Consider the following 27,929-nt stretch of genomic DNA (forward strand, 5'->3'; position numbering starts at 1 on the left):
TTATGAACTTTAAGGCTATAAAACATAAATCTTTGAACCCTGTAAGAAAACAGAATATTTTTATAAACTTACTGTTACTCAAATTGTCAGAGCGGGAAAATTTTTAAGGGTTTTTCCCCCTCTTACATTATTGCTTTAATACTGTTCTAGAGCTGTAGGATTTTCATTGGGCTATGTAATTAACAGTGTTGGGTTGTCTTGTCTTTCACAAAGTCTCTGACTTTTGAACAGACTGTCTTTTTGTCTCTTTGGGTGAAAAAAATAGAATGCTGAAAATTCAGTTTTGTATGCATTGCGATTACAGCAGTAGCTTTCTGCTAATGACACTGCAATCATTTGAGTGTGACAAATGCTCAGTTGTTATGATTCACAGTTTTTAGTTTATACATCATAGAATAAATGTGATCTAAGTGGTAGATATCAGAAAGATCAAACTGAAACAGGTTCATCAAGTCTAGGACTTGTAGGCTTATATAAGAAAAAAATGAATATTTAATATGAGAATTTTATTGGCTTAAATACATTTTTGAGCAGTCAGTGGGAGACTTATAAGAATGTTTTTCAAGTGTATATGTTTAAAGAGCAGAAGGAAAAACAGGTTCAGTATCGCAAGGTTTGTATGGTCTGGAAAGATTTAATGCTATTGTGTATTTTAATTTAAAATGTAGTAATTTTTTCTTGTACCCAAAGTCCAGAAAAGGCCTTGAAAGATTCACTGCAACAATATGAAGCTGCTTATTTGTCAAAATCCTTGTCTCGACTCTTTGACCCCATCAATCTTGTCTTCCCTCCTGGAGGTCGGAATCCTCCCTCTTCTGATGAGCTTGACAGCATCATTAAAACTATAGCCAGGTATGCACATGCAAGGCATTGCAAAATGTAATACTCAACAAACATCAGTAGTTTTTCATAAGTTACCATTTTAGAGATGAGACTTCCTTAGCAGTAAAAGGTTGATTACTCTAATTATAAAACAGGTTAGTGTAAAAATTAAGTAGGATTAAGGATAGGCGAGGTTAGTCTAGAATAGCATTGCATGGCATAGAATAGTTCAGCTGGAAAGGACCTACAATGATAATCCAGTCCACCTGCCTGAACACTTCAGGGCTGACCAAAAGCTAAAGCATGTTGTTAAGGGCATTGTCCAAATGCCTCTTAAACACTGACAGTCTTGAGGCATTGACCTCCTCTCTAGGAAGCCTGTTTCAATGTTTGACTACCCTCATGTTAAAGAAATGCTTCCTAATGTCAAGTCCGAACCTCTCTGGTGCAGCTTTGAACCATTCCCACACCTCCTCATACTGGATCCCCGGGAGAAGTGCTCAGCACTTCCCTCTCCACTTCCCCTGCTTAGGAAGGTGTAGAGAGCAATGAGGTCACCCCTCTTTATTATTATTTATAAAAAATACTACGTTTTATTATTTGTTTTCTGTATTTTGTTTTTCTGGAATAAATGAAATTTTAATTTAGGTTTTAATTTGTAAGCTTATAAAAGATCGGGATATTGTAAATACAGATATTGTAAATGTCTGATATCTTAATTATTCTGACTGTGTCAAAGAGAAGATAATAGTTGCTTGATTGGAAGTGATAATACCTCGTGTAAGTATTCTGTTAGAGTAAAACAGCAAGATAATAGGTAGAGATGACTAGGTAGAATTTGTAGAATGATATACATAAATCACCAGTGGTGCATTTTCCCTCATAAGGTTTTAGTAAGGACTACTATGTTTAATAATTCTGAAAATGATGGGCGGTGTTCACAGTATGTGTGTGTGTATATAAAATATTAAATACTGACACTGTACTTGTGGCTGGGAGTTGCAGATGCTCAGAACGTGTCTGTTGTGGTGATTGATGTTATTTTGCTCCTTGCAAAGAAGAAAGGAAAACAACACAAAAATTATGAAATCCCAGCTGAGTTTTCCAGAGTGACCTTTAGCTAATGATGTTTGGGGCCCTGCAGATTGAGTTCTTGGAGAAGGTTATTGTAGGTCAGGGTGCCTAGTGATTCTCCAGCTCTTGGGAGAGGGTACTCTCATCACCAGCAACATGGCAGTTCTTGTGCTGGTCTGAATGCAGCCCCAGCCGATGGAGATCTGGGGAGGTTCCTGAACAAGAAATGATGGGAGTGATTTAGAAGTCTTTTCCTTCTTCATTTGTTCCCTCTCATTCCTTTGGGGCCTCTGTTACTATACAGGATTGCCTAAAACACGGCTTATTAGTTGTGTCAAGCTAAGGCGTCCCCTGGGTATTTCTGCACAGCTCATGTAATTCTGGAGTTGAATGACTGTGTATTCACCTGTAATGTTTGAAGGCAGCTGCCAAAGCTTGAATGTAGTTAATTGCTGTCAATATTTTTGAATGGCTTACTAATAGTGATTTCATACTGAAGTGTCATTCCTAAACTTTGCTCATTTTTACTAGAATAGGAACACTGAACGTGAAATTCCCAAATGACTTGTTAAATTGTAAACTGAATTACTGTGCGTGGAAAGACTTGGTTGTATGTGTTACTCTCTCTGAATTGACACTACGTATTCATAGTTAATTCTTTATCATTTAAATACAGCACTGTTCAGTTGTTAATTAAGATTTGTAATCTTTGCTTCCAGTGAGCTAAATGTGGCTGCTGTTGATCCAGACCTGAGTTTAGCTGTGGCAAAAAATGTGGCAAAGACCATTCAGCTTTACAGTGTAAAGTCTGAGCAGCTTGTAAGTAATTTTAAATTTCTAAAAACTGCTGGGTTTTTTATGTACAACGTTTTGGCTTTTGTAGATTTACAACATAACAATAAAGCAATTTAGATAGGCAAAAGCTTCCAGTTGGCTTTCCACTGTAATTGGAAACATTTTCAGTTAAATTCTGCCTTCAAATAAACACAGTCTATTGTTAGAAGTAAAATTTGTTGGTGTAACTCCAATTTGAATTTGCCATGTTAATTTTAAAAAATCAAAATTGTGGCTGTCATTAAGTAAAATACACAATTAAATCCAGGTTTTTTTATTAATCAACATTTGATATTACATCAGTTATATGATACATCATTTTAATGTTATTAAAATCTGGACTATTCAAATACTTTCACTGTTTGCAAGAATTTTGGGGTATTTTTTTCCATAAATTTATTATTTGCTATATGTTTAACTGACCTTTGATTTTGTTCACATTTGTCAAATGTTTCCAGTCGTTTGCCATGCACTGGTATCTAGTGTTCAGCTGAATAAAGGAAAGCCTTATCCTTTGATTAAGAGGCCCCAACAAGCCAGTGAAAAGTACAGTGAATGTTGTCATCATTAAAAAAAAAAAAAATTTAGATCAACAATTTTCTCTGAAAGTCTGTTGCTGAAATTTTAATGCTTTTTTTATGAAGAGATGAAATTAATTTTTGCAATATGCAGACCCACAAGAAATGACTAACTACTTGTATTTGTAAACAAGATTTTCACTTAGTAAACAACATTAATTCTGACAGCAGATTCAGACTCCAGCAACATTCATTTACTATCTGGTTTATTTAAGGAGAGATGCTTGCTAACAATTTTCTGTACCAATTGGCTACAAAACATTGCAGCAATTAAATTATTATGATTTCTGTTTACCTTTTGCACACCTGCTCTCTCTGAATAGCTTTCAAAAAGTTGAAATTCAATAACACATCCTTGTTTACCTTGTCTGTTGGATGAATTGTCTTGGAAGTTTGCAAACTAGTGTATAGAAAGGGTACATAGGTGAAGCAGTCATGAAGGCCATAAAGAATATTTTAAATTTCAAAGTAAAAATATGTGTTTACAGTATTTTGTTAGCTACTTAAAGCATAATGCTTAAGTTGGCTCTACTTTTAAAGGCACCAAATCATGGCTTCATATTTGCAGAGTGAAATTTGCTTATGACAGAAATGAGGATTTTTAGTAGGTTGCAAGAGTCATCATAAGTTAAAAAAATTACATTTGTGTCTGTATATCATGGAGGGTAGTGTCAAATAGTGGCGTTCAACTGGAAAAAAAAAAAGACATATCAGCTGTAACTGTGGAAGGACAAGGGTCTGTTGTGCTCATCATCTCTGTTAGAGCTTGAATCTGGCCAGTGGCTTGTTTTGTGATCAGACAGCTGGCAAATTCTTAAGAAATCCTGGAAAAAAGATACATAGATATAAGCTAATAACTATATGATTTGTGGCTTTATATTAGCTGACCTTAAAGTAAGGGAACGTAGGAGTAAAGGAGTCTGAGCACTTAAACTTCTTGGATTCGACAACTGAAAATGCAAACCTGAAACTTCGAAAAGCTAAGTGATGGAACTAGTCAGACTAGCAGGATGAACATGTATGTCCTTCAAGCACATACCTACAAACTGTAAAACAATATCAAAAATGTATTACGTGGCAACTTTTTATTTTTAAACTCTTTTCTTTACTTACTGATAGACATTACAAAATTAGAAATCAAAAGTGCTCAACACAGTTGCCAAGGCATAGGTGTGAGTGCCATCTCTGAAGTGCTGGAATATCATTCCTAGCCTCCAGCTGCCTCTCCAGCAGGTTACGGCTCTCCCACTTGTCCTGCACCGTGCTTGCCAGCCCTGTGGATGTAATCTAGAACATCTTAGCCTTTTTTTTTGGTACCTATTTTTGGGCAGACAGATTGAGCTTGAAATGTGCACCATGTGTAGAACAGGAGCTATGTCAGACAGCACTGTTTCATTATGTTTTAGTGGTGTAGCCAAGAATGCAATCTTAATTCAATCTTTCAATCCAGCCTCCAACGATAGCTTTCTAAAGCTGAGAAGGGTGACCATGTAACATATCCGCCCAGATGCTTCGTGTCTGATAGCTGTAGTAGAGCAGTGCTAAAGATGGAAATTTAATTTCCTGGAGGAATTTGGATTTGAGTTCTCTTCCAAATTAAAAGTAAACAAAAGCATCTCAGAATTCTCAGTGAAGGAAGATGGGGGCGGGGCTTTTAAAAGTAATTAGAAAATTTTTTTTAATGTTGTTGTAATATTGCACGTAGATTTGAATGGTAAAAAACTGAAACGTGCAGTCCTAAAAATATTGAAACATTCTGATATCAGGTTTTTTATTTATTCAATTTCTGAAAAGAAGGAATTGCAATTCCCTTAGATTTCATCACTGTTTCTCCAGATATCTTTAGATAGGATAAAAAACAAGAAAAATGTTACTTAAGATTCAAAGATTTTACCTTTGAGCAAAAGCAGCCTCTAGCAGTCTGTACCTATAGTACTAAGGCAAAAATGAGTAAGAAAAAATGGCCTCTTCTTGTAAATCCAATCTTCTTGTAAATCCATTTGTGTTACTTGTGGCTTTGTATGCTGCTGGCTTTTGGTTTTCATCTTTCTTCACACCAAGAACTCGCTCTTGCTGTGCCTGAGACCTGTTATTATATTAACCAGTTCAAAAGCTTTCAGAGCAGATATAAGTAACCCTCTGGCAGCAGTAGGTAGATACATTGTGCTTTTGGGTGAATCTTCACTAACCCCTTGCTGATGCTTGATATGGTTGGTGTATGCCATGCAGTATTCAGAATTATTGTCCTAATTTTGCTCAGTGTAATTGCAGATGTTCTTACTGTACAGAGTTTGAAAGGGTAATTATACATTGCACTAAATTCAGAAAAATATTTGTTAATTTAAGAGTAATAGCTTTCATCTTTACCGCCTATCCTGTGTTTTGTTAGGTGATGCTGAGGAAGGGTACTTGTTATATTTTCTCTGTTCCGTTATAATTTTGTCTCTTCTTACTCATATTTTCCTGAAATGAGGTAGCCCAAACATCTTCATAATGATTACAGACTCCACAAGATTTCTGTTTAGTCACCATTTCTACATCCTTCTCATTCCAGATTGGAAAAGAGCTTAACAAGTCTGATCATCATGTTTTGCGTTTTTCCTCTTCTTGTAATCCATTGCTTAAACTTTAACATGACGGCTGCTTACTGAGCCACACTTTGTTCACTGGCCACTGTTCTTGCAAGTGAGGTAGCCCAGATAAAAAGAACACTAACTTTTCTCCTTTATTTAAGAGTCTTCCAGAGGGGCCATCCATTCCCATTTGCAAATACCTTAAATTACCTGTCTTCATTGACATATGCAAATGTTGTGCTCTTGTTTAACTGGCCACATAAGGAAAATTAGCTCTTTCATCAATTGGTTACAATAAATACAGTGGAGGGAAAAGATTTATGGGAAACCAGTAAGTTGCATTTCCTGAAAACAAAGAAAAAGTTGAGTAATTTGGGGATTTTACGAGAATCCATGTTTCTTAACAAAAGATAGGAGCTCAAAAACCTGCTTCCTAGAGACATTTTTACCCATTTGTATAACTGATAGTTGAGAAGTGCAAAACAGAGCTTATATCTTACCAACATCGTCATTAGATGCCTCTGGCAATGCAGCAGTAATTTAGTGGCAGGATTCTCTAGGGCAGTGGTCTGAACTTTTTTGGTTATGCATCCCTATCAGTATAAACTTTTTGATCATGCACTTTCATTATGTATATATTTATTTATTTATAACTTTTATAGATGTACTGTTGAAGTTCTGATGTTTTCATGCAGCATCCCACTGGATTTTCTTGCTTGACTCCTGTGGTACAGGTGCCCCACTTTGAAGACCACTGCTCTAGTGTAATGCTCTGCAGTAATCATCCATAATAAGTGAACAGATTTGTCTGTTCATTTTTGGAAAGGGTGCCTGGTTGATTGCAGAAATCTTTTGAATTCATGTTTGATTTCGTTCATGCACTACTTTAAATCAAATTTTCTCATTTATTTATATAAAAAATGAGAAAGAGAGTCACCTGTTGATTGAAATTAAAACACAACTGTGTTTCTGCGGTTGATTACCTGTAATTTTGTCATTTACTGAGCTGAATTTTAAATGTACTTGGTTTCTGTTATAATTAAAAATCTCTTTGTTGCAACTTTGCAATCACTGTGTTTTGGTTTGCTGCTGATAGCTGTTTCTTTTATTGATACTTGAACTGGATGTCTCATTGAGAGAAGTCACGAAACACTGAAGGGTAAAAGCTCTGAAAGTTTACAAGATATGTGATTTTGCCAACAAGCAGAAAAATAAATTGCAAGATCCATTGTCCTAGAGACTGAAGATAGAAGAGCCTTATTTGGTCCTCTAGTCTATTCCCTTCCCAGCACAGGACTATTTCAAACAATATTTATTGTTGGGGGTTTTGTTGCATTCTTTCTGGTTCTAGAGTGATGATTTTAGTTATCTAAATGTAAGTACTGTATGTTCTCTTACTTTTGTGCTGGTTTTGTTCAGCTTGTCATGTGGGTGGATCAAAATACACTAACACACCCACCAAGTGCACAGAGATGAAATGTGTTGTGCTGTGAACATGAAAATGCAGTTGTTTAGAGAAGGTGTGATTCTCCTACTTTTTGAACCTGGAGACCTCTACTAGTTTCCTCCCTAGAGTTGCAATCAGACTATCTTTATTAATTGTGATCAGAGTCCCATAACAATCCTTCCTGTCTTGTCTGATGGAGGCTGTGTCTTGCTGCCTCCTCCCACCACAGGGCATCACTAGAGAAGTCATCAGAAACAACGTGACCTGTTATATTTTAGCCAATAAACAAGCAAAGAGTCATTTGCAGAAGCAGGATTGTAAAAATCAGATTGCCTGCTTGCTTTTCAGAATAGGGAAGGGTGATCGTGCTGGCAAATTCTGGTGGATCGAACTATCTCTAAAAACATTTTTGTATGTAGATATGTAATGATATGCTTACGTGATTTAGGCAGACACAAACTCACTCTACTTTGTTCCCAGATGGCAGAGCACATTTTAGCTCCACTGCAGTCTGGAGTGACCAGCTCAGCCGTGGCACCTTGCAGCAACACTCTCATTCAGCCTGGAGCACAAGCAGGGAAAGTTCACATCTGAATGAAGTACAGACAAAGCAAGAATTTGCATGGCCATGTTATACTAGGCAGATTTATCCTAAGGTTAGGGTAGATAGGGCTAAAATCAGTGGGAGCTGTGATTGCCTATAATTGGAGAGTTTCCTAAATATGGAATATTGTATTTTATGGAGTAATATGTTTGTCTAAAAAAAGGGATCTTTCCAACAGACAAGAGGCTGCAGGCAGATGATATAATGGAGATCTTTACCACAGTCCTACAGTCAGACTTGTAAGCAGTCATAAAGAGGAAGCCCTCAAAAGGTAGAGATGGAGAGTGGGTGTAATGAGGGAGGAAGGAAATAGAAAATTTGAATAATTTTTTTATTCTCTTAACTAAATGTGGTTGAACTGATGCCATACATCTCACAAAAGCTGATGAATTGAGATGGAGGTCTGAAATACAGGCTGTGGGCAGTGCTCTGGGAGAGCTACTAACCTATTTTTTGCCCACAGGTCGTGATAGAGGCTTGGATTCTCATAAGCATTTTAGCCTGTGCAATGGTTGTGGCATTTTCTGATTATCAGGTTTGCCTAGCATAAGCCACTCAGAAATTTTTAAGCACTGTGCAGAGAGCACAGTCCTCCCTGGCATTTTGAATAATTCTTCCCTGGCCTTCTTAAGAAAACAGAAAATGATGCTTGGTGTATTTTACATATTTTGAAGTTAAAATGCTAAAGACCCAGTAATAGAAGCAAATTTTGAGATTAAAGATTAAGCAGAATACGTAACTGTCTCAAAAATTAAGAGTCCCTGCACCAAGGTTCAAATGGTTGTCACATATCCTCACATGGCAGGACATCGATCCACATATTGAGAACCTCTACTGCTGGACATGCCAAATAGCAAAATGAGAGAGAACTTGTTATTTTGATCCCAAAAACAATGGATCACTGTACACTTGGGACATAAAGAAATTTGTGTGGATTTTCTTGGGTGAATAAAGTTTTGAGATTCTGGATTGTTTTGAGGGAAAAGTCAGCATTGGCTAATATCTGTGATACAGAGTAGGCAGCCTCTTTCTCACTACCCTGGATATCAGTGGTATATTGAGATTTATTTACATCTACTTAAGTAAATAATTGAGTTATGTATTGTTATGCATGGTTCTAGAGTGTGCACCAGTAGCAGAGCACTAGAGCAGTGATATCAGCAGTAATATGTGAGTACCCTGCCAAGTACAAAAAGTTTTTTGGGAAGTAACTGGGAAGCTTTGATTTAGCCTGATCCTATTTTTGAATGCAATGGTGAAACTGGATTTCAGGTGTAAAACAACTCTGAATATTTAACTGGATTAATGTTTAAATGTAAAGTGACGATAACGTAAAACTTCTGTTATTAGAACTAATATACATTATTTCTAAACTTCTAAAGGTTTACTGAGGTTTACTTTTCAGTTAACCGGTACTAAATGCTGTAACTGGGACCATGTTATTGAAAAGTATTATTGTCATAATGATGAGTAGCATGTACTTGATGAGAGATGTTTTTAGTGCATTAGTATTTAAGAAAGTAAATACCAAAAAGAGCATAAGAAGTAGAAAAATGTAACTGTTCATTGCTGTGTCAGCTCCTTCTTCAGGGTCAAACACTATATACATATATATCCCAATCACTCACTGCTTGTCCCCAAATGGTCTGGGTTTGTTTTTCAAAGAGGGTATGGCTGTGGAAAGAAAAACATATAACTGTCCTCAGAGCAGTAAATGTGAGTAAGTAAATGAGCTTGATCTCATCTGTTTGAAGGCAAATTAGTATCATTGAGGCTTGTTCTGATTAGTGTTGGCCTCACTTCAAGGATCAGCAAAACGTGTTTGTTTTTGCAGCAGAAAGGCTGTGCATTGAATCGCTCCACATGGTCACCCTGGTGTTTATGTTAATGTCTGCTTCTCAGTTCAGAGGACAAGGTCAGTAAAGGTTTATGATTGACACTCAGGACTTAATTTGCCATCCCAGCTGTGAATATCTCTCTGAGATGGGAGATAAGAGTGATGTCTGTACCAGAGAGCAAGAGGGTCTGGGAACACCCCTGCGGCCAGAGGGGCCAGGCAGTGCCTCACAGCTGGGGAGGGCTCCCCTTCCCCAAAGCACTGTGGCCGCCAGAGCCCTTTTGGCAACAGTCTCTGCAATATTGCCTCTCCTGAGCCGTGGCTGGAGATTAGGGAAAATAGTTGTTGGCCCAGGCCAAGAACCTGCTAGTGACTGTCCTAACAGCTTAGTGGTACAGACGGTCACGTGCCAGATCCAGGGACTTTTCCTGGCACCGTCTGATTTACTGCTATGGGTGTAGCCAATATGTGATGAGACTGAACAAGAGCGACATGCAAAATCTGTTCAAGAGGAAGCTTAAAATGTTGACAGATTGGGGTAATTTTTTTTCTTGCATCTGGAATCCATACTTTTTTCCTTCTGCTGTGAATATATCTCTAAGGCAAAAGTTAGGAAATGCTGATTTCTTCTGTAGTAACACTGCTTTTGGTCTTAATATTTTCTTGGATTTACAGAGCTACAAAATACATGCTTTCCTAAACATGTTTTTCCCTCTGTATGTATTGTCAGCTGTACCTGACTTATTTTCAAACAGCATTTGGTGTTTCTACCAGAGTTTAGTCCTTGAAAAGAGTACTGTGCAAGTTTCGAGCTGGCTTCCCGCTGAGTCCCCGAAACTCGACAACAAGGACCTGCTTCCCAGAGAGGGAAGAAAAAAAACGACTTAAGCAACCAAAGCTATAGCAAAAAATATATATATATTTTACATATGAGACAGATATATACAATGAGAATACTATACACCACAACTCCAGAAATCCCAAACAGCTCCCCAAAAGGGAAGAGGGGGAGGGAGAAGGGAAAAGGACAAAAAGGGACAAAGACCAAACAAGTCAACTAGCCAACTGAAGGTAAATTAGCAGAATCTCACAACTTCCCTTTGAACAGGCAGGATGGCTAGACGTGGCCCAGCGCTCTCCCCTCACGCGTGGCAGATAACAGCAGTCACTGTAGGCCTCAGCTCCAGATAAGCCAGACCAAGACAGGGACCCACCGTTCTCGAACCTCACCGGAAAGGGAGAGAGCGAGGTCCCTCCTGCTGGCTTTATTTATACCTCAAGTTATGTAAAGGAATAGCATGGAATACTTCCATGATCACTTTCCTAGTTCCTTCCTGGTTACAAGCTGGTCTCCAGGAAGGCCTGAGTGAAACCATCACAGTACATTGTGGCTAATTGGCAACTGCACATACTGCTGGATGGGTGCAAGAAAACTTTTGGATATTAACTCTTTTCAGAGTTCAACACTTTCTTTAAGTAGCCAGGTATTTATTTGAGCCAACTCTGATAACACCTTTTTGGATGCCAGTGCAACCAACCCCTTTTGTAATTTAATATTCTATTTTTAGTGAATGTAACGGATGGAGAATATCTATCTATCTGTCATGTTCAGATATTTTTAGAGCACTGATCTTTGTAATGCTGATCAGCACCAAATGTATTACATAAGATTAGCATCAAAATATATACAATGGAAAGTCAGCTCTGCTGCAGTTGTTCTTAAATTATTTTTAGTATTGCCCGCAAAACTTGTGTAGCTCAGTGCATTGCCCTGCTGTTGTGCTCTGTCTCTACTCTGTAGGAATCATTTTAAAAGATTAGTTTATCTTCTCTCAGACCTTTGCAATCACAGGTCTCCTTCCTGAGGCTGCAAATAAGATTGTCAGTCAGTGATACACGTTACGAAGGTTTTAATAAATGCCCACTTTCCACCAGGACTGAGACTGAGACAAACAATTTATCTCTCATCGTCCTTCAATCCAGTTTATATTTGAATTTGTGATTTGCAGGTGCAAGATTGCAAATTCTGCTTTACTTACATCCTCAGCTAATGTTGTGTTCTTTAATGCTGCTCGGGTGGCTTGATTTTTTGCAGTTACTCATGGTGATTTTTTCAATTTTCCACTTTTGGTGGATACTCAGAATTAATATCTCCTTGTGAAATATATCTAGTCCACTAGCTAACCATTTAGGGTAGGAGTAGATTATTTTGAGTTTAAAGAGGCAGACTGAGAGAACAGAGCATATTCTTTTCACACCACTCTAGAAAATTTATTTTTGTCTTTCAAATTTTCTGAAAAAAAGCTGATCCTTGGAGTGTTTTTAAAAACTAGTTTGTAATTACTGAGGTTTAAAATAGATCTCAACTTTCTGCACATCTATCCCATCATCATAACTATTTGTAGCAGATGAGTTTTGATTTTTTCTCATTACTTCTTTCTTATGATGCATCTGATATATGATAGTCAATAGAAAAAAGTCTGCTGTTTGTTTTTGATGATGTAGTTTTGAAAGTGTAATGCTACCATGCCATGGCTTCACAGATCTTTCACCATCTCTCTTCCTGAGATTGCAATTAAATGTGCTCTGATCTTGGTTTATATTATTACTGCTTAAAAATAATCTCTACTTTATTAATGCTTCTCCTCGGTGGTTTGTAAACATTTGTTGCAGTGAAGAGAATGAAGAAAGAAAGACTAGAATGCCAGGAGGAATACAAAACCAACAATTAGTTCAGCTTAAAACATTGAGCTGAGAAAGAGACAGAATCTTTACAAGGAATTTTCATAATGTCATTTGTAGAAGAGAAAGTGTCTGTCATGCTTGATCAGGGCAACGAAGATTTAAATAATCTGTTTTCAGGGAGTTATGGAGACAATAAGCAATATGAAGGCATATTTTTGTGCAGAATCTAAAAGGCTAAGTGTATTATAACTTATCCAGGGACTATATTGGAACATCTTGGCTTAATCAGTGAAATTATTAAGAAAAGTAAAAATGCAAAGGAGGATGGGATTTAAAAGTTAAAAAATATTTCAATGAGAAAACACTTGGATGAGAAGGATCAGTTCTTAGTTTTCTCTGAGTATTCATGGAGATAGGAATATTTTTATGAACTTTTTGGTCTATCCTTAGTGTTTGACTAGGAAAAGGCAGAGAGGGGCTGGACTAAACAAGTTCTCCATTGATTTTGCCCCAGTCTGCCTAGTGATAAGAAAAATATCCATAACATATTGCAAAAAAGACAAATGTTGATCTAGGAGGGCTATAATTCTGGTTTCTTCTTAGGGAAATGAAAAAAAATTTAGATCTCATTTATGAAAAAAAGCATTCTTTCAGTTGGCATTAGTCATATGTATTTCAAGAGAAATGTACCTTACAACTCCCAAATCCGTTGTTTTGCCCATTTAATTTATACAAGTTCCTCAAATGAAATACGCTAGAGTAGCAAGCAAATGGATGTGAGCTGCATCTCTGTTAGGATGTTTATGTGGTTTGGGGTATCTGTGATGGTTTTTTTCCCCACCCATCCTCTTATTTGACATAGCTAAATTTAACAAGCTGAATAATTCAGTGAAGTAGGGGAGAACAGGGTGGAGAGGTAGAGAGAAAAGACTTCCTGAAACCAAATTCTTCCAGTGAAGGGATAAAGATGCACTGGAATTCTGGCACCAGATTTGAACTCCAGCAAATTTATGAGGCCTGAAATTGAAAAAAATTATGATGCTTGAATTGAAAAGCATGATGAGTCCTCATTGTAATGGCATACAGTGAATTTGCGATTGCCTTTTTTATTATGTGATCTTATAAGAATTAATCCATGTCTCTTATTAGGTGGTGTTACATTGAATTGCGAGCTTTCATTTGCGGGTGAATCATTATTCAGGACATATTCAACAATGAGATTTGTCTGGCAGTTCCAGGGAAATGTATCTAGTCCTCCTGTCTCAATGTCGAATATTGTGAACTTCGGAGGGAAGTATGAAATCTAATAAGCTCACAAATCATCAGGAACAGTAGTGAAATGACACCTCAGGAAAGGTTTATGTAAATAAAAGGTCAGTTACAATGGTATAAGTAATGTGAAAGATTATATTTTCTCCACTTCTTTTTTGAGATACATGAATTAATTGTATTATACCAGTACCTTGAAGACATGGTATTACTGTCAATGAAAAACTTGTATCCATGCTATTTAAATGAGAGAACCGAAAAATATGGATTCAGTGTTTGGCACATTAAAGGAATTCATTAATAGGTATTTAAATAGAATGTGTGGGAGGCTATTATATAATAAAATAATTTCAGAATAATTACTATTTCACTGTACAGTAATAAAAGCTAAAGATGGCAGTAGGTCTAATTTAAAAATAATCAAAAGTCAGGTAAGGTTTTGTAATTTTTTTTTTGATGGAAAGATGAGAAGAGCTTTGTTGAAACAGTCATTAGGAAGCTACTTATATTGGTCAGAGAATACTTAGAAATGTCTATCTGATAAATTACTTCAAAAAGCATTTAAACTTTTAAAAATGGAATTAAAAATCTAGAGGAGAGAGTTACATGAAATAACTTCATGAAACATTCTCTTCTTTCTCATGTTGTCTTTTGCTGGTTAGATCGTGACTCACATAACAAATGTGTGATTTTTTATTTTTTTTTTAAGATATACTGGCTAAACTCCAGAAAAAATCATCCAAGCATAAAAGGCTGGTTTTGGGAGTACTGTGTACTTCATTTTATCTTGCTGAGAAAGTGGTTAAAAGATTTCTTTGTATCTCGTATGTTATTTTGTTTACAGGTAGAAAAAGAGCATGATTGCACAATCCTTACGGTATTTTGTTACATTAAGCTCTAAGTTATTTCATACCAAATTAAATTCTATGATTCAGAAAAGGATTCGGTTAAATGTATGTTGATATGGTAAAGGATTTGGAATTTTGCAATTTTGGAACAACTGTAATGAGAGTTGGACCATGTAAAGTTCAGTTATAAATTTCTGCAGGGTGGAAGTCTTCTAATCTCAATTAACGCCTGGACATGATACCACAAAAGGCAGATGGCAATTAAATAAGTTGAATGTATTTTTTATATGTAGGTGAATATCACCCTAACATGTTGGACCCCTCTCACTTGTCTTGGGGATGGATGTCTGCTCTTCACCTCTGGAGATGCATTCTCAGTAGTTGGTTGAAACCAGCAGCTAATGGGATTACATATAAAATATGATTAATCATTCAGTCATTAATTTGGCAAGCATGAAAAATTCAATAAGCTGTTACAGTTAGAGGTATCAGGATCAACACACATTGTCCTTGAAATCCTTCTCAGACTTGGGCTAGCTGGATAATACAAGGAAAATAATTTTCAGAAGTTGAGAAATTATTCCATGTGTTTCAGGTTTAGGATTCTCTGAGATTCCTTAAAGGAACTGGTTTTATAAGCGCTTTCTGATAGCAGTTGTTTTAAAGCATCTCATTATTTAAGCACCATGAACCATTACCCACTTTTGATTACTTGTACAGTGCTTTTCTTCTCAGAGGATTCAAAGACTTGGGGATAAATCCTGTCTTTTCTGTTACAGAGAGCATTTGCTGTTTTTGTTCCAATTCTTTGGCTTTTGAAAATATTAAGGAAGAAAAACCAAACCAAAACAGAAATACCCCTGAGGGAATGGTTCAATGATTGCTGCTTGTTCTAACATGAATAGTAGGAGTATGATGTTCAGTCTTTTTTCCTGGTCAGGGACTTAATAGTCCCTTCAAATTTTTCTTCCCAAAATATGATTGTGTTTTATATAAGATTTTGAATTTCTTCACTATAGAGCTCCTTTTCTATATTCCTAGAATATTAAATTTTCATTTTTCTGAGGAAGCTAAAAAAAAAGTCAAATAAAGAGATATTCTGGAAGCTACAAGAATGTCCTGAAGGTGCAATATCAGTGTTATTATGTACATTTTAAATTATTGCCTGAACTCAGAGCTTATTGCTTTCTTTACATCTTGAAATATTTCTTCTTTGCAAAATTGGAAGCCATTCCAAGAACATAAATTCTTACTTATAATTTATTCTTAAATTTTAGTTAATGTATTTTTTTAAAGCAAAACATTTATTTTAATTCATCCTCATCAGTCAAGGACCTTATTTGCTCTGACATATTCATTCAAATTCTGCACTTGGAACCTCTAAATTATGTCTCTGCTTTTTGCAAATTATCCTTTAAGTAGCTAATATATTAAGTGGCATAGCTAATGGAGTTCAGATTCTTCTGTGTTTTTCTGCTAAATGGTGCTTTTTTTACAAAAAGTAGTGAACTGATCCTACCAAACTTCTGTCTTTCCTTGGTGGAAAGAGACTGTAAAAGCCTCCTTCTGCAGTATGGAAAACATTAAACCTAATAGTAAATCATCCCAATTATTTGTAGTTTATGGGAGAAATCCCAGGACCAAGCCCTATTGACGCAGAAACTCTGTAAACGAATTCTGTGCTTTATAATAAGTTGTTATGATCAGGCAGGAGGCCAAGAACCAGATGGATTGATTGCCTTCTGCCAGAGGTATGGCAATATCAGCTGCCTCTATTAGGAATGTATTTATTGTTGACAGTGTCAGCTTGGCAATTGTAGTTCAGTTTGTGCTATCAAAACATGTTAATCTTGTGATCCTGGAGTTAGATCGAATGCTTTGTGGGAAAGCACTGCTTTAGTCTTATTTTAGGGTCTTCTCCATACTCCTAAATTATGGTGCTGTTTCCTGCTCTAAAGAGAATGTGTTTGCTGAGGCTGTTTTAGAGAAATCAAATAAATAGAGCTTTCCAAAACTGTCTGTAAGGATGCACACAAGACCTTAGTTACTTAGTGTGAAACTGAGCTTTTTCATAAAATGTGTAGTCTGTGAAGGGAGTAGTAGCAAACCAGCTCACAAATCAGTGTCTCTTCTGAGCTTCCACCTTTTGAAAGAGGGGAATGTTAGTCACTTTGAAGCATTAAACAAATTATAGGAAAATATGTATCAATAGTCTGAGCTTTTCTATAAGAAAAAGACAAACTTGGTCAGCATTTTTTATAACCCTAGGGAGAACTGATGATTTGATTAATGGCCTAATCTAAATTCTACATTCATTGCTTCATAGTGAAAACAAGATTTTAATCCAAAAGCAGTCTTACCATAGCACATGTCTCAACATGTGAGATCAAATCCATGCTGTCAAATTTCATGTCTGTCGTTAAGTATTAAACATAGAAAAGTGTAAAATCCAGAACACTTGATCTCATTATTTCCAAGACATATTTCAAAGTAGGTCTATGCAAAGGAGTGCAAATACGTTTATAGGGTGCGAATGCATCTGACATGATTTCAGGCACTGTTGCTACCTGTGTGTATCTGTGGTACTGCTTTAGATTCCCTTTATAACTAGTGAAGAGAAGTAGGTCCACACAGGGTGCATTTACTCTCTCCCTAAAGCAGAATCTTTAAAAAGGTGAATTACTGAATAGAAGTTCTTATTTCTCTGCTTAGTGGTTTCCTGCAGGTGGTCAGGTGAATCATTCCTGAAATTTTCTGTGTTGGGCAATTTATTGACCCAAGATGAGGCAACTGCAGTCTCTGCAGGTGAAGCAGTGTAACCATGTAGATGCATTGACAGATACAAACTAAAAGAAACTGTTTTTCAGAAGGATTTCTGGGCTCAGTGAGAGCACAGTGCTGGTCATGGCTTACAGTTTCTCCACTATGTCAGGCTGAAGGAAATTAGATGGCCTTAAGTCAGCTCGTTCTGCTTCATGACACAGTCTTTGTGTATTGGCTTCTGGAAGTGTCCTTTTTTGATTAATAAACTGCCTAATCTCAATCTACTGCTTAGGCCTCACAAAATGTTGAATTAGATAAAAAAAACCCCAAAACTCTTTTGTGCAGCTTCCTCCAGCTAGTCAGCTGCTGGATTGAACCTGCAAATTACAACCTCCTACTTCAGAGAACACCCTCATATACATGTCAAAACGACAGTATTTTCCAGTGTTTCTTTCTCATTTTAGTTTAGCAGCTGCCCTTTGAGTTTTCTTTAAATGCTGCGTGGGACAGAAGCTCACGTTCACATTTTTTAGGGCACCACAAGACACAGCCTTTGTCCTAGTGCCTGGATGCATGATATAAAGTCCTGGCTAGTATTTGCTGGTGGGATGCTTCTCTGCCTCACCCCTCTCTTCCTCCTGAGCGTCTCATGTTTGGCAGTGTGATTGTATCTCCTGTTGGCAAAGGGAGCCCACGCTGAGGTGTCACCCATTGTAGAATTGCTGCTTTCTGGGAAATGGGTGTCAGTGCTCTGCTACTGCCCATGAAATTACTGTAAATAGTAGACAGGTTGGAGGTAAAAGCAGAAACAATTTAACCAACTAAAATGAAGAGCGTAAGGAATCAATTGCTATACTTAAGGCAGAGTGGAACAGTTACAGTCCTTTTTGTTACTGTTCATTCCGATCTGGCTTCAGCATAGCTTCTTTTCCTGTTTTCAGATAGCAGGCTTAAGCCAGTCTAACTCCCAGGGTGACTGACAGCTCCCTGGAGATGAGATCTGGCCTTCAGCTGAGCTTTGTCTTTTACTCGTTTCCCAAAATAGATTCTGATCTGGGATGAAGTCACTCCTGTCCTCCCTGTTTCTGTTGAGCATGAATTCACCCTCCTGCCCTTCTGCATTTCAGGATATAACTGACTGATTAAAAAGGCATCAGATTTTGTCATCAAAAAGAAGGCTTGTGGACTCTGTCTTTCAGCTGAGTGGATGTTGCCAGGTTTCACACTTACTCAACTTAACCTATTTACACAATGCAATCCCCAGTGGACAGATAACAGAGGAAGAGTTACATTACTACCAGGTTTAACTGCATAACCTGTGTCTAACACAGAATTTTAAAAGTACTTTCTATATAAAAGAGAGTGATGAATGTGAATCATTGATAGAACCTGGTATGATGGAAGGTAAACTGAGGGAGATTTTGTGACTATAGTAAATTGGCCGTAAGCGTGGTTTGTGGTAACTTGGGAGATACAGTGATGGCATTTTTCCTAACTGGATGCATGATTTTACAATGGGTATAAGATGTGTCAAGAATTCAGTCTGAGATATTAGAATATTGGAATAATGATAAGCTATCTGAAATCCGGATTCATGCCAGTGACAAAAAGTATGTACATGAGCCATATTGGATAGAGTGCAAACCTTCTTGCCTCGAGGCAAGGTCTTTGTGGTGACAGCAAGAGAGACTTCTGTAAATGATAGGGTACACGTACCCCATGTGGGTTCCAGGTGTTCCCATGATGGTAGGACGCAGCTACCCATGTAGGTGCCAGGTGTCCCCATGGCACACCTTTGGGAGAAGTGGTCCTAGGAGCCCTGGGCTGCCCAGTTCCAGCTCTACAAGAGTAGAGTTTTTCAGTCCTCTTGGCTTTATACCAGTGATTTTAAGGGTTCAACACAACTGACAAAGTTCAAGTTGATTAGTTTAAGGAAATTTAATATGGTAAACAATTTTGGAAAGATTGATTGGTTTTAAGGCATTTTTAGATTTTGCCTGTGAAGCTGCTGTGCCCTATTGCTGACTGGAAGAGTTTCTTGTTATTGCAGAAGGATTATGTTTGTACTTGTTAATGGTTTTACTTACCAGTTAAGCTTCTTCACCAGCAGAAGAGACACAATCTAATGTCTAAGAAAAAGAAATTTCTTTACAATGAACTCTGAGGAACTGAAATTTAAGTGTAATTGGGATGTAAAACTTTGACAGTTCACTAGTGTCTTTTATGTTTAATAGTTGTAAATGTGCAAAAAACTCAAATACAGTACCGTACTTAAAGGTGTGGGGAAAAAAAGTTTATTTATGTCTGGGAGGGTGGTCAGCTGGGTGGATGGGTCTTTCTTTGCACAGCTGTTTTGTTATTAATCTGTGAGGCTGTTAAGTGTGAGAAGCAGAATTCTCAAAACAAGTCAGGTCTGTCAAATAGAAATATATGGGAGGAAACAGGGATGTTCATAGCTCACATGGCTGTTCTCATCAGGAAGACAGGAAGATGCTGAGACAATGATGTATTTGTCAGCTAGTTTAAAGTTATACTTTGATGTCAAATAATTGAAGATACATTGAAAAAGATCTTTCCCTCTGCAAAGGCCTCAGAAACCTATTTATCCTGAAATAATGCCTGAATTTGAAGAAAGGGAAATGAACTGATATTGTCACTATAGTGCTGTGAATAAATTCAAGTTTCTCTGTGCTTGCAAGAACTTGTCTAAATCTTCATTGTTAGCAGTGCTGGGAAATACTAGGTAACTGTGCTTGTATGGTGTCTGTGTTTATGCTGTGTGGAAGATATGGGAAGTACAGGAATAGTCTTTCACAAGTAAAGATTCTTAAAAATTTTCGTATTATATTTGTTCCTTTTGTTCTTAAACAATTATTATTGTATATTCAGTTTTAGTTTAGGAGCTTTCTGTAGGACCTACACCTGTGTTTAAAGACACACTCCATAAAGTCTCTTGACCGCTTGTTCAGTGAGTTGAACATATTTTTACTGAGAGATTTTTGGAGCTGGGCGTCTTCACAGGTTTTCTGGAGAATAATTCTGTGTCCTGAAATACATATAACTAGTCAGATAATTATATCTCAGTAAAGCCTTCTATTAATAGCTATTCTTGCTTTAATGTTTAGATGTACTTCTAGAATTCACATAGCCTTTTGTCAATTCTTTGTATTTCTGCAGCTTTCAGTGCACAAGAAAATTTCCATTTGTTTCCCAGTTACAATTTATCATGTTTTAAATTATAAATATATGCTGTGGTATCCTTACAGGACTGTTCCATAGTTAATGGCTATTTATGTATCATCCTGGAACTTTGATTTCTGTGGTAATAATAAAAAATGCATGCTTTGAGCAGTTTAAATATGAAGAAATAATTTTTTTATTTTTGCTGAAATGGATAGAACTCTCTAATGACAGATCTAGCAGTTTTGGTGCTTGCGGTTCTACTTTTCTGTTGACTTATAAGCCTCTAATGTGTACAAAGTTCTAAGCCATCTATTTTAAAAAAAACAGAGCTTTTAAGGGGAGGTTTGAATGGTTGTCAGAAGGACACACTGAGGATATACAGAAAAGTGTACACTATTATACAGAGAAGCTGCTGCTGGTTTATCATGCATCCTCAAGTAGGTGATTTCACCTGACTCTGAGATTACACAGTTGAAGTTATGCTGGGACTAGGTATCTCCAGGAGGTCTGGGTCTCAGTGCTGTGGTCTGGGAGCTGAGACAGTCTCTTGTGGTTCCTGTTGCTGTTCAGTTTCTTTTATCTGGAGGTGGAAATCCTATAATTCTAGACAAAAGTTAAATGGAAGAACATTGGGTGCTGAAGACCTGTGGCTTTCTGCTGTGGTCTAAGTTTAGTCTGGGGTGATGCACTGTTTAAAGAGTTGGTAGTAACAATTTCTGTGATCACTGCAGCTGTCTACTCAAGGAGATGCCAGCCAGGTGATTGGGCCACTCACAGAGGGACAGAGGAGGAATGTGGCTGTAGTTAATTCGCTGTACAAACTGCACCAGTCAGTTCTGAAGGTAGGCTTCTTTTGGTATTCCTCTTCCTGCCATTGTGACAAATAGTCAATATTAGCAGAGTGAAAGATGTGTTTATAGAGAATAATCATGTATCACAGCCATTACTTTATGAACATAAACAATTGAACTCTTCCTGCTTTTTCTTGTCTTCGTACTGGTCAGCCTGATAGCCCTTGTCTGCATCTGTCTCAGCCCAAGCTTATATTTTTCAGAAGACCCTCACTGCTTTCCCACTGTTGTGGCTAAACTGAAAAGGTGAAGAAAAGGGTGAAATCAAGAAAAGCAACACCTCTGTACATTATTACTGTGACCAAAGTCTAAGCTGGAAATTTTTCAGGACTAAGCACAGTTATGAATAATTCCAATTTACTGGTTAATGATGCCAGTGGGTACACAGTCTTTGTAAACAAAAATAAACAGATATATTGATAGTTGCAGTTAATTGTGTTTGAATTTTAGCCTGATTAGAGAAAAGATCATGAGTACTCCTGACTCTGGATATGTTTAAAGAATGTTAAAAAATGCTAAAAAGCCCATAAAATTTGCTTTCATTTTGCAAACAGATGGTAGATCAACTTTTAAGTCTGCTTTCTCTGATGTATTTAGTAATGAACCTCATGTGTCTTAGTGTTGGAGGGAGATCTGATATGATTCAGTCTTTGAGTTCACTACTTATCTGGCTTAAAAATACTATTGTATAGCATGTTCATAACTGTAAGAAAATTGGTAGAATATTTCTTCAGATCATTCCTTGACTTTCAATTCTAATATTTTTGTAGCTGTACATAAACAGTTATTTACAATTGTTGGTATAATAGTCATAATACTGAGAAAGAACAACCATTCTTTCAATTATTTCCCACAGACCTGCTTGTATAGTCCTCCATAAATTCTATACTTAGCAGTGGGAGAATACACCAGTTATTTTTATTCTGATTTTGTTAGCCCTTCAGCTAAATTTCGGCTTAACTCCATTGAATCATTTTCTTGCCAAGGCAGAAGCAGAGTTGATGGGAGATTTGAGAGTGAAGGAGTGATACTGGTGCATTGAAAATTCTGTCTGTATAAAACACATATGAGAGTTCTCTCTACCTATGTAAACCATTCATTACTAGGGATAACTCAGTATGTTTTGCAGTGAAGCTGAATATTATGGATTCTAATAATTTGTTGAATTCTGACTATTAACAATTACTTTACAATTTTTAGGTCGTTACCAATCAGAGCTCATTTCCAGTAGCCGCTGAGCAAACAGTCACAACTGCCTTAAAGGTAATTGAATGTCCATATGCTGCAGGGATAGGGGTGAGCTTTGCTTTGTTTTTACATTTAAAATGGGCACTTATTTCCCACATATTATTTTGTGTCAGTATATTTAGTAACAGGTATACAAATATTCTGACATTTCTTACTTGTATCTGCAGCTACATATGTATTGCATGTGCCAAATCACTGCCTGAGTAGTGTTTGTATTCAGAATATTCTTGTAATGGTCAGAACACAGATGTCATCTTAACTGTGAAAATAAATGTCTCTCTTTCCAGCATTCACACAGCAATTGCTGGATCCTTCATCACCCCCTTCCTCCCCCTGACAGACACATCAAATTATGATTTTTATGCTACCTGGTGCCTTCCTGAAGGGGGATGGCACCCTTCAGGTGCAGTGCAGCCTCTGTGGGTGACAGCTCTCCACATCCATCCTGCTGGGCGCTGACCTGGGAGAGGTTGTGTGTAGGGGAACGAAGGGCAGCTTGTGTCTGGGGAATTAACAGCTGAATCAAGTGTGTGCACCAAAACATGTATGCCAAATCAGGAATGCCAAAAAGGAAAGCCTTCCTTTATGAAGGAAGGCTTTACATAGAATTAGCAGACAGCTTCATTTCTGCACTTTACTGGTAAAATCAATTAAAGAGAAATGTTATGTTAGGCTTTGGTCCTTCTATTTAGCATTTTTTAATGCAGAATAATAAAAAGGACTGATAAAACGAACTGTTTCTCAAGGTATTTTTGAGGTGTCAAAATGCAAATGCTTCTAGTTTTGGTTCCTTACTTGTGCCTTTTTTTTTCTATTTTAGGCAGTCCATGATCTAATGGGTAGTGCTGTTCAGCCGTTACTGAACTCAGTGGGAGATTCAGTGGAAGCTATTATCATCACTATGCACCAGGAAGATTTTTCTGGGTAACTAGAAATATCTCTTAAATTTGCCATTGCTCTAGTAAGATATCCTGCATATGAGTAATAGATTGTTATTGCCACAATGTCCTTGAAGCAAGAGTGCTTGTTTGTTGAGAGGAAGGTGATGCTTTATGGTCAATGAACAGAGAAAGCAGAATTACACCTACCTATTGAAACAAATTAATCAGGTAGCGCCTGTCTTCTTCCTCCCTCCCCCTTTTTTTTTTTCATATCTATTGAGTAAAATTCATTTTAAATAGAAAAAGAAAGGCAAGCAGAGACCGTTTTTGTGCTTAAAAACTGCCTTTTGCTTTCAAAACCTTTTTTTGGTGGACAGTCTTGAGAACTGTCAATACTCCTGCGTCTCAAAGCATATAGCCTCTGATGAAATAGTTAATTTTGACTTTTTTTTATTTAAATCTCAAATTTAATATGTTATGCTATTTTCCCATAACATTTTCATTAAAATTTCATTCTTTATGCGTAAAGAATCTTATCTATAATTGAGACTTCCTCCCTGAATTTTGTTTTGGTTGTCATGTCTGTTCTGGCGTTGCTTATATCATCAGTTGCCCTGTTTTCTGTCTTGGAAATGCACTGAAAATAGTATATTTTCAGAGGCATTTTAAATTTTCCCTTTGATTTTTTTTTTTTTAAACAATATTTTATTCTCACCATCTTTCTTTTGGTACTAGTAGCAAAGTACCTCTCTAGGTGGATAAACTGTTTCCAGCCAAAGGCTGTGTTTTGTTAGATAGCCTTTATGTTCAGGTTCCTGAGTTTGGAAGAGCTCTTTTGCCTGACTGTGAGTCAGAGAAACAGAAGGGGGATTGATTTGTGTCCAGGGGCTTTTGTGCTGCTTCTGTGATATTGACTTTATAATGCTGGGTTTGGAGGAATCTAGGAAACTAATTCTATACAGACAGTAGGTTTGGGATAGGATAAACTAGTGACCCTGTGACATGGATTTGTATTTTATGATCCATTATTAGAGTTTTAAATCAGCAACTGGGACATTTAAATTTAGGGGCTGGATTTGGGGTTTAGACTCTAAACTGATGGAAGCTCTTCAGGTTGAGTAGGAGTGGGGGGATTTCCTTTATCTCATTAGGATGAGAGTGGCTGATAAAGAGATGTTTTTTGACTGTGGTGTCTGAGGGAGCTCTCTTTCTAATTGCAGAAATTAGACTCTGCAATTCATGCCATCACTGCATGGGGCAGGAATAAAATTAAAAAGAATCCAATAGGTTTTAGCTGTGTTTTAAAGATGAATTTAGCTGCCCCTATTTCTTTTTATTTTCTTTTTTTTTTTTTACCAGATCATTATCCGGCTCAGGAAAACCAGATGTCCCTTGTTCTCTCTACATGAAAGAGCTACAGGGTTTTATAGCAAGAGTCATGAGCGACTACTTTAGACATTTTGAGTGTTTTGACTTTGTCTTTGATAACACTGAAGCCATGGCTCAAAGAGCAATTGAACTTTTCATTCGCAATGCCAGTCTAATAAGGCCCCTCGGTGAAGGTGGGAAGATGCGTCTTGCAGCGGATTTTGCACAGGTACCCTCAGTACTGATTTCTGTTTTTTAGTGTTACTTCACTGATTTCAGTGAAAAATGTCAATACTTTTGCCCCCATCAAAGTATAAACAGGCAGTTGTAGAGATTGGTGCATTCCAGGTCTAAACATCCTCTCTGATAGGATACTGGATCCTGATAAATGCATCCACCAAGTAGTTGAAGATCCCTCATCACCGTAAGGCGCATTCAGGGAGATCTGACAGCTTCCTGTCAAGTGACTGTTGCATTTAAATGTGACAGCTGCATCTTGACATTTTATCCCACTTGGCTGACCTCTTCGGCACATCCATCATTTGCCACCATTCATTTCCTTCATCCTTTCTCTTGGAATGGAATGGTGTGTCACTTTCTTAATCGCTCCATATATCACAGTGCTCACAGTGGTTAATGGCTAACTCAGCTGCTTTGCAGTGAAGGAGACAAGCTAAAGAAATACCAACATCCTGGGGAAGAACAGCCCTATCGGAAACAGAAGGGCAGTTCTCATGTGGAATTCTCTTCACGATCCAATGGACTTACCTGCCTCTCAGCTTTACCTAACTCCTACGCTGGACTAAAATGCAAAAGAAATTGCCAGATTCATATCCACTCCCTGTCTGTGTTATCTGCTATATTAAAATTTAATTAGTAACGCTGTGTGGTTAACTTACCGAAGAATCAGGCATCCACTAGATTAAGCCGAGGGTACCGGTTATTATTATCCAAGTGGAAAAAGGAATTAGCACCAACTGTCTGCATACTGAGTGCTGCTTTTGGCTGGTAGGTAAGTGAGGTAGGAGAGGAAGGCAGGGATGGAAAAATTGCTGCCACCTCCACTCCTGCTTGTGGCTTCTTTGTATCATTTGCCTGTGAGTTACATACTCCTGAGTAAAATTTTTTTATTCATTACTCAAAAGTAGCAAATCAGCCTTTAACCAGAGAAATTAAGGGGAAGTTCTTAATTGCTTTCAGTGAGAAGGTTCCATTCTCTTCTGTATTTTGAAGACAATGGCATAAAATTGCAAGAAAAAAAAAAGGACTCTTGACTTTTCGCGTGGAAGGAATAGAGATAATTTTTGTTATGCTATTTATACTGATTTTAACTAAAGTAAGTCATATGAATTTGGGAAATGTCTTCCCCTGGTTCTACAGTAAGAGCATCTGATCTAAGCAGCTGTTATAATCTAAAAATATTGCTTATTTATCATTTTTTAAGCACTGATTTTTCTCGTTCTGAGATAGGCTGCCTTTTAAGTGAAAAGTGAAGGTATGTTTTCATCTGAGTGTAGACAAATTTGCATGATGTTCCCCTCTGTGCTGAGTATAACTCCTGGATGGACAACTGTGTAAAGATGTGATTTCTCTTCTTTTGTACCATGGAATCAAAAAAAAAAAAGGGGTTGAATTCATTCTTGTCTCCTGCCTTCAGCTGTTGCTTCATCTGGGGGCTGCCTTGTGTTTTTATGTTCACATTGCACCATATTCTTGCCTTGTTTAAAAATGGGCTTAAGACAAGAAATATGTCTGTGTCCAACCAGCCGCATACAGCCAACTCACTGCTCACTCTGCACCCTTGAACATCACTGCACAGAGCTCCTCAGGGTGTGCCAGGCTGCACAAGGGTTGTAGTGTCCAGAATGGCCTGGACACTATATTCCATTGGTTGGCATAACAGAAAAAGGACTGAAACATTTTGTGTGTGGAAGCTGCCTTATATCCATGTGTTCTGTGATGTATGTGCTCCTCCCAAAAACCTGGGGGGTTTTGGGCATGAGCCCATGACACCAGATCCTGGTAGCCCCATGGGAAGGTTCTTGTTGCTCTAACCCAGACAGGAGTTCTGGGCACATTTGCCTAAATGCATCTATAATCCTGCTCAGGACTAGAGGAGGTTGCTGCTGCTCTGGGCTGAGGAGAGCAGGGAGCAGGTATTTAGCTGGGCTGCTGGCTTGATGGGAAGTATAAATTTTTCCAAATGGCCATAAATGCTGTGTGCAGGGCTCTTTTCAGTTCCAAAGGAACCCAGAGGGAAGTACCTGCCTGGAAAGACACTGTGTGAAGGCCATGGTTTGTTTATAAACTGTTTTAACTTTTCTTCTGTCTTGTAGAGTTATTTTGAATTTTCTGTACTCAAAAAGGGTTACATGTTCCTGCTCAGGACTGACTTTTGAGATCTAAAACCCCTTTTGGTATTTTGGGGTTGTTTGGAAACAAAAGACCTGGGCAGAAATCTGTCCAGAAGTTTTGGTTAATTTGAGGTTTGGTTATAAACATACATGCAATAAGTCAAATAATCTTGGATTTGTCACATTTTGGGTATCTCATGTGCTTGTGCACATTTCTTTCAGGGCACTCAGAGTTACAGCTGCCTTATACTCAGCAGAATAGCTTTGGCTAAGAGGCAGATCTGAAAATTTTTGCACTGGAAATGTGTTTTAGTGATAAATTGCCTCAAAATAACAGGTGTCTACACAGAAGAGAGAAAACAGATTTCAAGTTCTCTTCATTCAGAACTGGGTTTGGTGAGGTGCATAACAGCCAATTTTCTTCAGTGAGGCTCAACGACTTAGTAATTGCTGCTGTAGCTCTGTTGAATTCTGTCTTACCCTGTTTCCAGTGTCAGTATTGCATTTGGCTGTCCTATGCATTACAGATTTTTCATCAGTGAGACTAGGTGTGTGCTAGTGTGGCAGCTGTAGGCAGAGCTATGAGAGGCTTGAAATATGCCTGAATATCATTAATATGATTTCATGTAAATGAGTGCTTACGGGAACACAGGAACATGGCAAGCCCTAGGAAATGTGTGCAGCACTACAAGGTTTTTATCGCATACTAT

The 27,929-nt window shown here is 37.5% G+C and overlaps 1 protein-coding gene across 1 annotated transcript in view; it reads left to right on the plus strand.

The window, feature by feature from the left end:
* Window positions 1–27,929, plus strand: part of COG5 (component of oligomeric golgi complex 5) — a 183,340-nt gene that overhangs the window by 136,898 nt on the left and 18,513 nt on the right. Inside the window, exons 13-18 of the mRNA XM_064656312.1 lie at window positions 691–852; window positions 2,616–2,715; window positions 21,249–21,359; window positions 22,569–22,631; window positions 23,437–23,540; window positions 24,857–25,094. Of these exons, the coding sequence (XP_064512382.1) occupies window positions 691–852; window positions 2,616–2,715; window positions 21,249–21,359; window positions 22,569–22,631; window positions 23,437–23,540; window positions 24,857–25,094 (778 nt within the window). The remainder of the gene's footprint in view (window positions 1–690; window positions 853–2,615; window positions 2,716–21,248; window positions 21,360–22,568; window positions 22,632–23,436; window positions 23,541–24,856; window positions 25,095–27,929) is intronic.

The sequence above is a fragment of the Pseudopipra pipra genome, chromosome 5, assembly GCF_036250125.1.
Source record: "Pseudopipra pipra isolate bDixPip1 chromosome 5, bDixPip1.hap1, whole genome shotgun sequence".
Lineage (NCBI taxonomy): Eukaryota > Metazoa > Chordata > Aves > Passeriformes > Pipridae > Pseudopipra > Pseudopipra pipra.